The sequence below is a fragment of the Sander lucioperca genome, chromosome 13 (assembly GCF_008315115.2).
Source record: "Sander lucioperca isolate FBNREF2018 chromosome 13, SLUC_FBN_1.2, whole genome shotgun sequence".
Taxonomy (NCBI): domain Eukaryota; kingdom Metazoa; phylum Chordata; class Actinopteri; order Perciformes; family Percidae; genus Sander; species Sander lucioperca.
In genome coordinates, this window is record NC_050185.1 from 17,912,662 (window position 1) to 17,927,061 (window position 14,400).

The 14,400-nt window shown below is 42.5% G+C and overlaps 2 protein-coding genes across 2 annotated transcripts; both read left to right on the forward strand.

Moving 5' to 3' along the window:
- The first annotated feature begins 406 nt into the window (after window positions 1-406).
- cldnc (claudin c) lies at window positions 407-2,153 on the forward strand. The gene has a single exon (XM_031280823.2). It carries the CDS (start codon window positions 1,163-1,165, stop codon window positions 1,832-1,834), a length of 672 nt encoding a protein of 223 aa, XP_031136683.1. The 5' UTR covers window positions 407-1,162; the 3' UTR covers window positions 1,835-2,153.
- A 2,472-nt stretch (window positions 2,154-4,625) lies between these two features.
- On the forward strand, window positions 4,626-6,765 carry LOC116037059 (claudin-3-like). The gene has a single exon (XM_031280824.2). It carries the CDS (start codon window positions 4,922-4,924, stop codon window positions 5,570-5,572), a length of 651 nt encoding a protein of 216 aa, XP_031136684.1. The 5' UTR covers window positions 4,626-4,921; the 3' UTR covers window positions 5,573-6,765.
- The last annotated feature ends 7,635 nt before the right edge of the window (window positions 6,766-14,400 follow it).

Consider the following 14,400-nt stretch of genomic DNA (forward strand, 5'->3'; position numbering starts at 1 on the left):
AGGTCAAAAGGCAGTGAAAGACTAACACATTGTTGGTTTTGGTCTTTTCATGGGTCTCATTTTTCAGTTTAGTTATATGTTCATCACACTGTTGTTGCTTAAAAGTTTATGTATGCTCTAGTTTGTGTCATAAATGCTCATTAAACATTAAAAAACAAAAAAGATAGTTTGCTCCATTTTTTGAGGCTGAAACAGATTAGGTTCACAGAAGCCATAGTCACATAGTAGGCTATCTGATACAATATATTGATAGAATTTCTAGTTTGTCATTAATTCAAATTTTTACTTATTTTTTATGATTACACACAGACTGTGTGGCCCAGTGGAGATGGTATGTGTTATAAAAACTGCAATAAAAACTTGTATCATGTTTTAGTGGAGGCTATAAAAAAATGACACATCACAACAACCAAATGAAAGCAGAAAATATATAACAGAAAACAGCCTAATATTTATAATGTGCTGAAGGTCTTTTTTTTCTTCTTCCTCAGTCTCTCTCAAACTCAGTCCCATTCTATGCAAACATGTGCACACACTGGATACATGCACACATTTACACACACATCTTAGAATACATGTTTGTATATCCGTTACAGTCTCATGTGGTCACCTATCAACCACATAACATGCTCTGCTTGGCCACTCATTACCTCCTGACAGCAATAAAGCAGACACACCCAGAGCTACCATGGGCAAAAGGTTAAACCTTTTCATTTGAAAAAGCACACAAACGAGCACCAACACACCCAGGTGGTAAATGAGGCCAATGCCCAGGACTCGCCTGATTGGCTTGGTTTGACAAGTGATGTCATTTATTCGGAGGGCCTGACCACTTAGTAATAAAACTGTACACAGATAAGGGTCATCAACTCCTTAAAAGCAGCAGAAAACAGGAAAGCGTCTGAACGGACACGTACACACAGCAGAGAGTTTGCGGAGGAAGCTCACTGTGACAAATCGAAACTTCTGGATTCAACAGCAGGTGTAGTAGTTACAACCTGAGGAGGAGGTATAGCTTGTGGAAAGAAGGGTCGACAAATAGCTTGAAGGGCAAAATCAAGAAGGCAAAGGAAGCAAGGAAAGAAAGGGAAAATTAATAGGGAGGAACCAAGAGGACAGGAAGGACAAATAAAAGAGCTTTTGATCCTTGTCTGAGTACACCATGGTGTCTTTTGGACTCGAACTGGTCGGCGTCAGTCTGTCAGTGCTCGGCTGGGTGCTAAGTGTGATCAGCTGTGCCTTGCCAATGTGGAGGGTCTCTGCCTTCATTGGCTCCAACATTGTCACAGCTCAGGTCTACTGGGAGGGCCTGTGGATGAGCTGCGTGTTCCAGAGCACGGGGCAGATGCAGTGTAAGGTCTACGACTCCATGCTGGCTCTACCTCAGGACCTGCAGGCTGCCAGGGCGCTAACCATCGTCTCCATCATCGTGGGTGTGGTGGCTCTCCTCATCTCTGTGGTGGGAGCAAAGTGCACCAACTGCATTGAGGATGAAGGGGTTAAAGCCCGGGTCATGGCCGCCTCAGGTGGCTCGTTCATCACAGCAGCTCTGACCCAGCTGGTGCCTGTTTCCTGGTCAGCACACACCATCATAATTGAGTTCTACAGTCCACTCATCCCCTCTGGTCAGAAGATGGAGATCGGGGCGGCGCTGTATCTGGGCTGGGCCGCTGCGGCCCTGCTGCTTATTGGAGGGTCCATCCTCTGTTGCAGTTGCCCTCCACAGGAAGAGAAACAAATAAGGTACAGCGTGCACCCCCAGAGTCGTATAGCATACTCTCCCACACCGAGGTCAAATGCTCCAAGCTCCTACAACAGGAAAGACTACGTGTGAGGGAAGGACTGAGGGGGGGAGTAGGATTGTGACCTCGTCATGCTATTTGTACTTGTATCCTGCTTATTTGTACATTGTCAGGAAATGTGTACAGTAATGTAGCTAAATAATATTTGCATTGGTTTAACTGGAACCAGTTGTTCACTAGAAAAAGACCAGTTTGTGGACATTTAGGACCATAAATGTGTGTAAATATGAAGACAGTTGATACTTTTAAGAGATAGATTGGAAGCTCTATACAGATGTTTATTGGTACTGTTTACGATTACCATTGGTCTAAAACAAGTTTGAGGAAGATTTGACCAAATGTGGTAAAATAAGTAACATTTGGTTCATGGTCAGTTCAATTCGGAGACTTTATCCCATATATACAGTATTTATTATTTGTGCTTATAACATTTAGGTTGTGAATGTTCCTCATTGTACTGATCAGTGTGTACAGATATCAGGTATCATACTGTCAACTGTTGTAAAGCAAATACATACGCTGTTGTGACTGTTTAAAATGGCTTTTTGGGTGGGAGGGCAGGGTGAATAATATGTTTCTTGCTATCATAACAAAATATAGACATAGTCACAGATGTGAAACATTATACAGTCGAGCGAAATGGAGCTCATTTTGGGCTCCAAAGCAAGGTCAACATGGCGGAATGGACTGTAAAAAGAAGTTATGTAAAACGAATATTTGGTTGGGTGATATGTGGGTGATTTTCTATCTAGCTTTCTATCTCTTTCACAGCACATCATGTGGCTGTGTTTAGACTTTGTCTACAAAGGTTAATGCTTTTATATAACATGGCTTTTGTTGTATTAACATTGTATGTGTTTCTCAATAATGAGAGAACCTTTTGAGTTTACTTTATGAATGGAAATGTTTTGTTTTTAGATCTACTGAAATGATTTAAATAACTTAAGTAATAAAGATGTTTACTGTGAAACAATATGTGGGCCTAATTTATCCTGGTTCAACTTGACAATGATTAGGGTGATCATTAAATGTTTAAATACTTGGCATGAGAGATACAGTAAATAGTGGTAGGTTTTGATTCCATATACGGTAGAAATAAAAGTGGAAATAAAATGAACACAAATTGTTTCCAGACAACATGAACATATTAGTCAAAAACTTTTTTCTGATGTTATCTAAAGAGAAGTCCCTTCTGGTGTCTGACTCAGTATCTGAACCACAGACACCAACTCTTTCCTGTTTTGAATAGTCAAATTATCCCTTTGTGTTCTGATAGGTGTGCTCAGCTACAGCAGAGCAGCCTGTTAATTCTGCACAAGGAACATTACTAAACATGACCTATTTCTAATCCTCTGAACACTGAAAAAACTTCTTTCATTTCTGTTTTTTTTCGGATATTTTTGTTTAACTCCTCTGTGAATATAAGAGACCCAACCAAATAGTAACACCCAGTGGTGGAAAAAGTACAATATACCACAGCAATGTAACAAGTAAAATAAAGTAGAAACTAAAAGTATGCATTATGCAGACTGACCCATTTCAAAATAACATATATGTTAGTATTGGATTATAATTATTGATGAATTAATGTTAACATGATTTTAATGTTGCAGCTGGTAAAAGTGGAGCAGATTTTAATTACTTAATAAACTGCAGGGTAGCTTATGAATTTCTCCTTGGGTATTAATAAAGTCTTATTTTTACCTATAATAATACATAATCATTTATCAGTTGATTATACATTACATTATTAATCTGAATCATCTCTGAAATGTAGTGTAGTGGAAGTGTAAAGTTGTAGAAAATGGAAATGATAAAGTAAAAGTACCTCAAAATTGTACTTAAGTGCATTATTTAAAGCTTTAGTGCGTACCTTTATTATATTAATGAACGTCCCTTACATTCAAGCAGTTTCCAAATGAGTTGCTACAAAGCTAATTAAGACTATCAGCTCCACACAACTCTCTCTGTATTTCTCAGTATGGCTATGTTCAGAAACTGCTGTCGTCCAGCGACAATCTCCATCTTCTCCCTGATTAGTATAGAATTACATAGATTAATTTGTTGCAGGAAATTGTGTAGCTTTTGGAAAATGATGCATTCGTCATATAAAGCATTGCCAAAAATGTCATTATGAGTCTAGTGTCTTCACTTATTTACAGTAAATTACAAGTATAACTGCCTTGTAAGTCTTACTGCACCTATCTCATTAATTTTTTTTTCTGGACAAAAAAGACAAACAAAAATAGATTTTCTGACTTGTTTGACTAGTCCTCAACATGAATTCAAATAAAACAGTAATTTTTCTTTTCTTTTATACAGTATGGTCAACCACATGTGTCTCCAGGAATTATTTGGTGAGAGTAAAGAATGTAACCGATACTGAGAAGATCATGCTGTCTGTATGCCTAAGGTGTCTGAATCTGCCTTTTATGTTTTCTCTCTGCTCATATTTGCTCTGGGGGCAGTAATTCCGGTTTTCAGTGTGTGTGTGTGTGTGTGTGTGTGTGTGTGTGTGTGTGTGTGTGTGTGTGTGTGTGTGTGTGTGTGCATTTGCACCATTGTGTGTGTGTGTGTGTGTGTGTGTGTGTGTGTTTATGTTACTATGCTTACTAACAACAAGCTTTCTAAGTAGCCAGAGGCCAAAGCTACCTCTCTGTTCTCCATTGATAACTACTGCAGTTATGTGAGTCAGTATTTATGTTTAAAGAACTATACTTGTTTTTTGACAACATAACATAACTTCCCCTTCCCTTTTCTCAAGAGACAGCCATCTTGCCAGTGACCTACCAACACCAACCACACACACCCTCTGCATTCACATCCCTCCTCCCCCGCCTGCCTCCAGCTCCCCTCCTCCACTATATGTGCACAGGTGGTGTGTTTTTTTTCTTAGTGAAGACGGCCTCCTGTTGACATCATCACCGGGGGACTCCTCCTTACTCCCCTGAGGTATAAAGGAGCTCTTGTTTCCGTGGCAGCATCTCGTAGCTTCATCACAAGCTCCTACAGGTGCTCACACTTTTCAAGGAATCCTGAACAACAGAGGAGGAGAATCTTTACTGCGTCCGGCGGACTCACTATTTAAGTTTTGTTCTGTCATCAGACGAAGAGCCAGCATGTCGATGGGTATGGAGATCGTGGGCATAGCCCTTGGAGTCCTTGGTTTTATCATTGCAATAGTGACATGCGCCCTGCCAATGTGGAGGGTGACAGCTTTCATCGGAGCCAATATCATCACTGCTCAGACCATCTGGGAAGGTTTATGGATGAACTGTGTCACCCAGAGCACTGGCCAGATGCAGTGCAAGATCTACGACTCAATGCTGGCCTTACCTCAGGAGCTGCAGGCCTCCAGAGCAATGACGATTGTCGCCATCATACTCGGGGTGCTGGGGGTCATGATCTCCATCGTTGGCGCCAAGTGCACCAACTGCATCGATGACGAGCCATCCAAGGCCAAAGTGATGATCATCGCTGGAATCTTCTTTATCCTCGCCGGCCTTTTGGTCCTCATCCCTGTCTCCTGGACAGCCAGCGTCCTCATCCAGGATTTCTACAACCCCTTGCTGATCAGCGAGCAGAAGAGGGAGCTGGGTGCATCGCTCTACATCGGCTGGGGGGCGGCCGTCCTGCTCCTGATTGGTGGGGCGATGCTGTGCAGCAGCTGTCCACCAAAAGAGAAGCAGTACAAGCCGCCCCGGATGGCCTACTCCGCCCCGCGCAGCACTAGTGCAGGTGGAGGGTACGACAGGAAAGACTATGTTTGAACTGTGGTGTCTGACAGATTGATTTGGAAAGTAGGATAAAATTTAATTTTTGTTGCACATGAGTGTTTTATGTGTCTGTGTTGTGTGTTGCTGTCTGAAACCACAGGGTGAACCCCCACGAAAAGACTCCGAGATGAAGATGTGTGTACAAATTTTGATTCCTTTTGCTTTGCTTTCTGCTGACATGTTCATTTACATAACTTAATGTCTTTTCTCTGCTTTAATCCAGCAAGTGTGTCTTGTTAAAAAAAAAAAAGGCTTCCATTTTTATTATATGAACATTAGAGTCTGTTTTTCAGTAAAACATAACTTTTTTCTTTTAAAAATCTTTGACTGCATCGGTGGCATTATGTGAAATCTGAAAACACCTGCTGCGTTTGTGTGTGTCGCCCTATAAGTAGTTGTAAGCCTGCTGGTGTCGTGTTTCACTGAAACTTTAAGTTAAAATGCTTTGTGTTTTAGACAATGACAAGGAAGAGCTAGCTCTCATTTTACATGGATTTGGTTGAGTGATTGTTCAGTGTGTTCAGTGCGTGCGTGCTTGCGTGCGTGCATGCATACGTGCGTGTGTGTTTTGCATGCAATATTTGCTTAGGAGAGTTTCTGCTGAGACTGAAACTAAAGATGGATCCATGATATGGCCCCAGGTAACACTTTATGTTATTCAGAACAGTTTCACAGTTTGAGGACAGCGAAAAACTGTTACGCAAAGATTTTTTATGTGTCCATATATGTCAGTTTATTTTATATTTCGGTAATAAAATGTATTTGTAATGTATGTTAAAACCACATAATCCACTACTCTGTGTTTCAAATAGATTTGTATGGTCTTTTTTTAATCTTATTTTTGTATCTTTTACAGTATATATCTATCATAAGCAACAGCCTGTGTGTGTGTGTGTGTGTGTGTGTGTGTGTGTGTGTGTGTGTGTGTGTGTGTGTGTGAGTGTGTGTTTGTTTTCAGCAGCATGTGTTTTGTGTGTAGAAATTAAATATTTCACTAATTCATCTCCATCTCTTTTAAATAAGATTGTGTGTTCAAATTGTAATGCATTTTTTTACTTTACTGTCATTCAAACATTGTTAAAAGAGCTGATTTATAACAAACATATGTTGTTAAATGTTTTAAAGTATAGTAGTGCTTAAATTTAAAATGTGTTCAGAGATTTCAATAAAAGTCAAACTAAGAATGATGTTGGGTGTTTTTCTTACTCTTGCTCGAGAAAGACGGTTTAACCCTTTTTTAGAATACTATAGGAATACAGGAGGCACATCACAAAGCATGCCCTGCCAAAACAAACAAGGAAACCGTCCAAATCAAACAATTTAAAAAGCTAAAAGTTGGTTTGGGCTTTGGGAGTTGGGTTTCTTTGTTTAGACTTACAGCTGAGTTGAATTCATTTCTCAGTTTAGCCAGAGTTAAATAATGCTTAGATGTGGCTGGTATCGTAGGCTTCGGTAGGCTGCCATATACCTGTCAAATATGTTTGCCTGTTGGCTATCCTATGGAGGAAGAATCATTATAAATAAACGGGCAAAAAGGCAATTTTAGTGGTGAAGACAAGAGAGCAAAGCGAGACAGAAAAAGAAAGAAAACTTTTCCAGTGTCCAACAGTTTTGACAAAAAGCTACATGCAGAATATTTGACAAACTGACAAGCACCTTGTTGAACTATTAGAATTAAATTAAAATAATAATAAATAAATATTGTGAATTATCAATGAAAGCATCATTTTGTTGTGTCTCTGTTGGGTAAGGTACAACTGACTAATCAATATCAATTTAAATATTGTCCTTGTTAATGCAGAGTCAGCAAGTGTCAGACAGTCACATGAGGGTTTTGAACCACAGAGCCTCAACATTTTACAGCCTTATCTGCAGAAAATACAACCAAAGGTACTTTATCAGCCCTGCTACACTCACTGAACTGAACTGTTTTCTGACACTATGTTTTATAAATCAGTCACACAAACACACACACACACACACCTCACCATACCTCTGTAATCTCAATCCCCTTATTGATAACATAATACAGTAACTGTCCTTTCAGTATTTTAGTCTTTGAGTGGTGTCCCTTATCTACACAGACATCTGGTGACTATGAGGTTTTTGGTTTTCAGGTTTTAGTTCCTCAGAGTCACAGACTAAACACTTATTTGCAGACTCATTAGTGTGCGCTGACACAAAACAATCACACAGACAGCAATGCATTATTAAAGAGAAGACAGAGATACACATTTTCCAATCAATAGTATAGTCTCTGTAGACTAATACACAACAAAGCCACAAATGTGCTGGACCAGCTCTGGAAAACTGAGATGAGCATTTTTCAAAATTCTTTGAAAATGTATAGATTAAACAAAAAAAAAAAAAAAAAAAAAAAAAAAAAAGATCAAATCAATAATGAAAGTAGTCATTAGTTGTTGTATTCATTTTATGGCACGTATCAGTCCTGACAAATTAGCTATATAATCACGTAGCACGTAGCACGTAGCTTCATGCTTGTGTGCGTGCGCAATGCAAACATTGCTCCATAGCGGTACAATACAATATTACAATAATTAAATATAAAGAAAGAAGAAGAAATAAAACAAGGAACAAATCATTTTTATCAATGCATCTTAATGTGAAGTTAATCAGTGTGCAGCTGATGATGAAAAAAAAGAAAATGTCAAAACAGTGTTAGGACAGGAGAATAAAGTGTTCTTTTAGAGAACAAAAAGGTTATTGATTGAATATTTGAATGTCAACTTCTCTTTCCAGCAGAAAGACGTGAAGTTGACAGGTAGCAGATTTGTCACAAACAAGATAATGACCGAACAGCAAAGTCCAACAGGTATCTGATAGAGAGATAGAGATAGAAGTATTAGCTGATATCACAGTTTTTTTACCCTCACTGAATGATGGACTGTAAAGTTGTGTAAAGCAGATAAACCACGTCAATAAATATGTTACATATTAATATTCATCATAAAGCTTAAAGGACTTAAAGATGTGATGAGGCAGTACTATCTGCAATAATATAGCAAGATATGAGACGAATAAGATGAGCAAAAAAACACAATACAAAGGAGCATTTTGGCTCCCGTGTGTGGTCCATCAGAATCAAAGCTTCAGTAATTTGATTAAAATAACTCTAAATAAGAGTTTCACCTCCAGGAAACAAGTGTTTCAAAAAGTAAAAACATATTCACCACAACGATTAGAGTGTGTTCCTCTGCAGCTGTATCATGCGATTTATTTTGCCGGTGGTACAGATAAAGATGTTGACAACAAGTGCTGTAGCATACCCAAACTGTTTTTTAAAGATGTGGTTGTTGTCTTCTCTGGGAACCATCACCTTATCGTGGTGGAGAGGTTTGTGTGTCCCTATGAACCTGAGGGCTGTGTTGTCTGGAGCTTTGTGCTCCTGGTAGGGTCTCCCAAGGCAAAGTGGTCTCAGGTGAGGGGCCAGACAAAGAATGGTTCAAAAACCCTATGAAAAAACGAGGTAGAGATGATGTGACCCTGCCCGGAGGAAGCCCGGGGCCCCCGTCTGGAGCCAGGCCCAGATGGAGGGCCCGTCAGCGAGCGCCTGGTGGCCGGGTTTGCCACGGAGCCCGGCCGGGCACAGCCCGAAAAAGCTACGTGGCACCTCTCTCTCCAACCCATGGGCCCACCACCTGTGGGAGGAACCGCTGGGGTCGGGTGCGCTGCCACATGGGTGGCAGTGAAGGTCAGGGGCCTCGACGGACCAGACCCGGGCAGCAGACGCTGGCTCTGGGGACGTGGAACGTCACCTCTCTGTGGGGGAAGGAACCGGAACTTGTGCGGGAGGTGGAGCGCTACCAGTTGGATCTGGTGGGGCTTACCTCTACGCACAGTCTCGGTTCTGGAACCATACTCCTGGATAGGGGTTGGACTCTTTTCTTCTCCGGAGTTGCCCAGGGTGTGAGGCGCCGGGCGGGTGTGGGGATACTCACAAGCCCCCGGCTGAGCGCCGCTATGTTGGAGTTTACCCCGGTGGACGAGAGGGTCGCCTCCCTACGCCTGCGGGTTGTGGGGGGGAAAATTCTGACTGTTGTTTGTGCGTATGCACCAAACAAGAGCTCGGAGTAGTCGGCCTTCTTGGAGACCTTGAATGGAGTCCTGTATGGGGCTCCAGTAGGGGACTCCATAGTTCTGCTGGGGGACTTCAACGTGCACGTGGGCAATGATGGAGACACATGGAGAGGCGTGATTGGGAGGAACGGCCTCCCTGATCTAAACCAGAGTGGTTGTTTGTTGTTGGACTTCTGTGCTAGTCATGGATTGTCTATAACGAACACCATGTTCGAACATAGGGATGCCCATAAGTGTACTTGGTACCAGAGCACCCTAGGCCAAAGGTCAATGATCGATTTTATAATCGTTTCATCTGATCTGAGGCTGTATGTTTTGGACACTCGGGTGAAGAGAGGGGCAGAGCTGTCAACTGATCACCATCTGGTGGTGAGTTGGGTCAGAGGGTGGGGGAAGACTCTGGACAGACCTGGTAAACCCAAACGGGTAGTGCGGGTGAACTGGGAACGTCTGGAGGAGGCCCCTGTCCGACAGACTTTCAACTCACACCTCCGGCGGAGCTTTTCGTGCATCCCTGTGGAGGCTGGGGGCATTGAACCCGAGTGGACAATGTTCAAAGTTTCCATTGCTGAAGCTGCGGCGGGGAGCTGTGGTCTTAGGGTCTTAGGTGCCTCAAGGGGCGGCAACCCACGAACACCGTGGTGGACACCGGTGGTCAGGGAAGCCGTCCGACTGAAGAAGGAGTCTTTCTGGGATATGTTATCCCAGGGGACTCCGGAGGCAGTTGCAAGGTACCGAAGGGCCCGAAGGGCTGCAGCCTCTGCCATGAAAGAGGCAAAGCAGCGGGTGTGGGAGAAGTTCGGAGAAGACATGGAGAAGGACTTTCGGTCGGCACCAAGGTGCTTCTGGAAAACCGTTCGCCACCTCAGGAGGGGGAAGCGGGGAACCATCCAAGCTGTGTACAGTAAGGATGGGACGCTGCTGACCTCAACTGAGGAGGTAATAGGGCGGTGGAAGGAGCACTTTGAGGAACTCCTAAATCCGACTAATACGCCCTCTATGGTAGAGGCAGAGCTGGAGGATGATGGGGGATTGTCGTCAATTTCCCTGGTGGAAGTTGCTGAGGTAGTTAAACAACTCCACAGTGGCAAAGCCCCAGGGATTGATGAGATCCGTCCAGAAATGCTTAAAGCTCTGGGTGTGGAGGGGTTGTCTTGGTTGACACGCCTCTTCAACATTGCGTGGAAGTCGGGGACGGTGCCTAAGGAGTGGCAGACCGGGGTGGTGGTTCCCCTTTTCAAAAAGGGGGACCAGAGGGTGTGTGCCAATTACAGGGGTATCACACTTCTCAGCCTCCCCGGTAAAGTCTACTCCAAGGTGCTGGAAAGGAGGGTTCGGTCGATAGTCGAACCTCAGGTTGAAGAGGAACAATGTGGATTCTGTCCTGGTCGTGGAACAACGGACCAGATCTTTACTCTCGCAAGGATCCTGGAGGGAGCCTGGGAGTATGCCCAACCGGTCTACATGTGCTTTGTGGATCTGGAGAAGGCGTATGACCGGGTCCCCCGGGAGACACTGTGGGAGGTGCTGCGGGAGTATGGGGTGAGGGGGTCCCTTCTCAGGGCCATCCAATCTCTGTACGACCAAAGCGAGAGCTGTGTCCGGGTTCTCGGCAGTAAGTCGGACTCGTTTCAGGTGAGAGTTGGCCTCCGCCAGGGCTGCGCTTTGTCACCAATCCTGTTTGTAGTATTTATGGACAGGATATCGAGGCGTAGTCGGGGTGGAGAGGGGTTGCAGTTTGGTGAGCTGGGGATCTCATCGCTGCTTTTTGCAGATGATGTGGTCCTGATGGCATCGTCGGCCTGTGACCTTCAGCACTCACTGGATCGGTTCGCAGCCGAGTGTGAAGCGGCTGGGATGAGGATCAGCACCTCTAAATCTGAGGCCATGGTTCTCAGCAGGAAACCGATGGAGTGCCTTCTCCAGGTAGGGAATGAGTCTTTACCCCAAGTGAAGGAGTTCAAGTACCTTGGAGTCTTGTTCGCGAGTGAGGGAACAATGGAGCGGGAGATTGGACGGAGAATCGGCGCAGCGGGTGCGGTATTACACTCAATTTATCGCACCGTTGTGACGAAAAGAGAGCTGAGCCAGAAGGCAAAGCTCTCAATCTACCGGTCAGTTTTCGTTCCTACCCTCACCTATGGTCATGAAGGCTGGGTCATGACCGAAAGAACGAGATCCAGGGTACAAGCGGCCGAAATGGGTTTCCTCAGGAGGGTGGCTGGCGTCTCCCTTAGAGATAGGGTGAGAAGCTCAGTCATCCGTGAGGAGCTCGGAGTAGAGCCGCTGCTCCTTCGCGTCGAAAGGAGCCAGTTGAGGTGGTTCGGGCATCTGGTAAGGATGCCCCCTGGGCGCCTCCCTAGGGAGGTTTTCCAGGCACGTCCAGCTGGGAGGAGGCCTCGGGGAAGACCCAGGACTAGGTGGAGGGATTAGATCTCCAACCTGGCCTGGGAACGCCTCGGGATCCCCCAGTCGGAGCTGGTTAATGTGGCTCGGGAAAGGGAAGTTTGGGGTCCCCTGCTGGAGCTGCTACCCCCGCGACCCGTTACCGGATAAGCGGAAGAAGATGGATGGATGGATGGTTGTTGTCTCATGACTCCTGCCTGTCATTCCAGGAAAGGAGAACATTCCTTTCCTCTCCCAGACTATCCTGATAATTCTACAGTTCTTATCAGGGAGCTTTGATCTGTCTTTTATAACTTAACCCCCCCTGTTGTCCTGTTGTCAAATATGACCCATTTTCAAAGTTTCTATATATCAGAAATTTGGATTTCTTTCAACCAAATTGTCAAAAAAATTATGTGGGTGGTTCCATACAACGCTCTTTACAAGTAAAATAAATGGTCAGTTCACTGTTCTCATTGGATTTCCCATATCAACTTTATAGCATTTGAAAACGCTTCATAAACGTTGAAAAAAGCGACAAAAAGTTTTTAAAAAGCACAAAAACTCAACAAAAACGTCACAAAAAGTGACTAAAACGTCAGGAAAAGAGTCAGGAAAAGCGTAGAAAAAAAAAAAAGTTGCATGGGCGATGGGAAGACAACACAAGGGTTAACAAGTCTTCAAACTATTTATATGTCTATTCTATTTATATCTGTAAATACAGATAATTTCGATCTGTTGTGGAAAAAATAGCGGCTAATTCAACGGAAATATTTTGGTATCATCATTTTTGTCATAAGGCGGATAAACAATAGATACTGCCTGACTCTGTTTTCATATCAAGATACTGACAACAAATTATTTCCAAGTAAAGGCTTTCCAGGACAGTGTCTGACTTTTCTTTATGTATATATACATAGTCTTGAGAAAAAAATATAGACAATAGAAGGATTAAAATTACATATTATATACAAAGGAAAATTGCATTTGACATTTGCAATTTGCCTAACAGTAAGGACAATATCATACACTAAGCTGGCTTTTATTACAAATATATATACATTTATCTCTATTATTAGGGCCCTTTTGAAACCCCTTTAATATTCTCCAAGTCCTTTTACATGAAAAACATGTATGGTGCAAAGGTTTATAAAAGTGACACAGACACTGAAACTGTCTGTCACAGTGCACCAGTATCAGCAGAAGTATCAGTCAAGCAGAAGTCCCCTTGTATTGTAAATCAGAGAGGCAGTTGTGGGTCAACACACCCTGCTACTGTTGACGTGCATTTATCTAAGCAACTTTTCTACAAATGTGATCTTCGCTGGGGTCTAAACGATTCTAAATGTTGTCAATGTCAGACACAGGCAACAAATACATGACAGCATTTCACTGAAGGCAAATAACATTTTGCTTTATGTGACAGTGAGTTTCTTCAGCTGAAACACTTTATGATTCCATAATGTACCTTAGTGGTCAAAGTATACTGGTCATTAAATAAGGGATCTCACATATGATCCCTCTCTATTTCTTTCCTTGTATGTTTTTTCTTCCTTTGTGATGACTGGATTGCTGCTTAGAATACAATATGTGTTATACTACATTACATTATATCCTACATTATGTATTAGTAAGTGTATACTATACCATCATGTGCATTATGTTTTAGATATTAATTTAAAAAAAATATGTAATTTTATTCTATTTTTAGGGTACCTTTTTAACATCTGACCATACCAGGGACAACAGATAAAAAGTAGCCTTTGAGGCTAACTCTGGCTTATCTAATTTCTTCTTCAGTTCTTTTTGTTTAGTTATCGTAATCTATTAATCAATTAGTCAATCAATTAATCAAATAACCTAACAAATACAATTACTGTAAAGAAGAAAAAAAATGCTGCATTCAGAATTTAAGCAGGTCAACAATTTTAGCATTAGTAATCACTAATGTCTATGAGAATAATGGTTAACGTTTTCTGTCAACATCTTACAGTTTTTGCCACTAGCTTACACACTGAAATCAAATGTATTACACAATTATCAAAACCTTACACTCAAGGAGCAAAACATTGGCCCAGATGTGCACCACTATAAGCACAATGTCAGCCTCACACTTTTTGCAAAACAATACACACAGTGATTTGCAAAACACTAAACACACTTGTATACATTAGACACAGAAGTATATCATGATGTCACTTCCTTGCAATTCCAAAGCACTGACTGTCAAATTACCACACCTATGAGCCAATCTGTGAAACACAGCCATCAGGTGCACAAACATATGATTGCTTAATTGTAGACACACCAATCAGGTTTAAGCAATATAAAAATGCAGC

What these genes read in the sequence shown, in the direction of transcription:
- cldnc (XM_031280823.2), top strand. Translation starts at nt 1,163, where the DNA reads ATGGTGTCTTTTGGACTCGAACTGGTCGGCGTCAGTCTGTCAGTGCTC.
- LOC116037059 (XM_031280824.2), top strand. Translation starts at nt 4,922, where the DNA reads ATGTCGATGGGTATGGAGATCGTGGGCATAGCCCTTGGAGTCCTTGGT.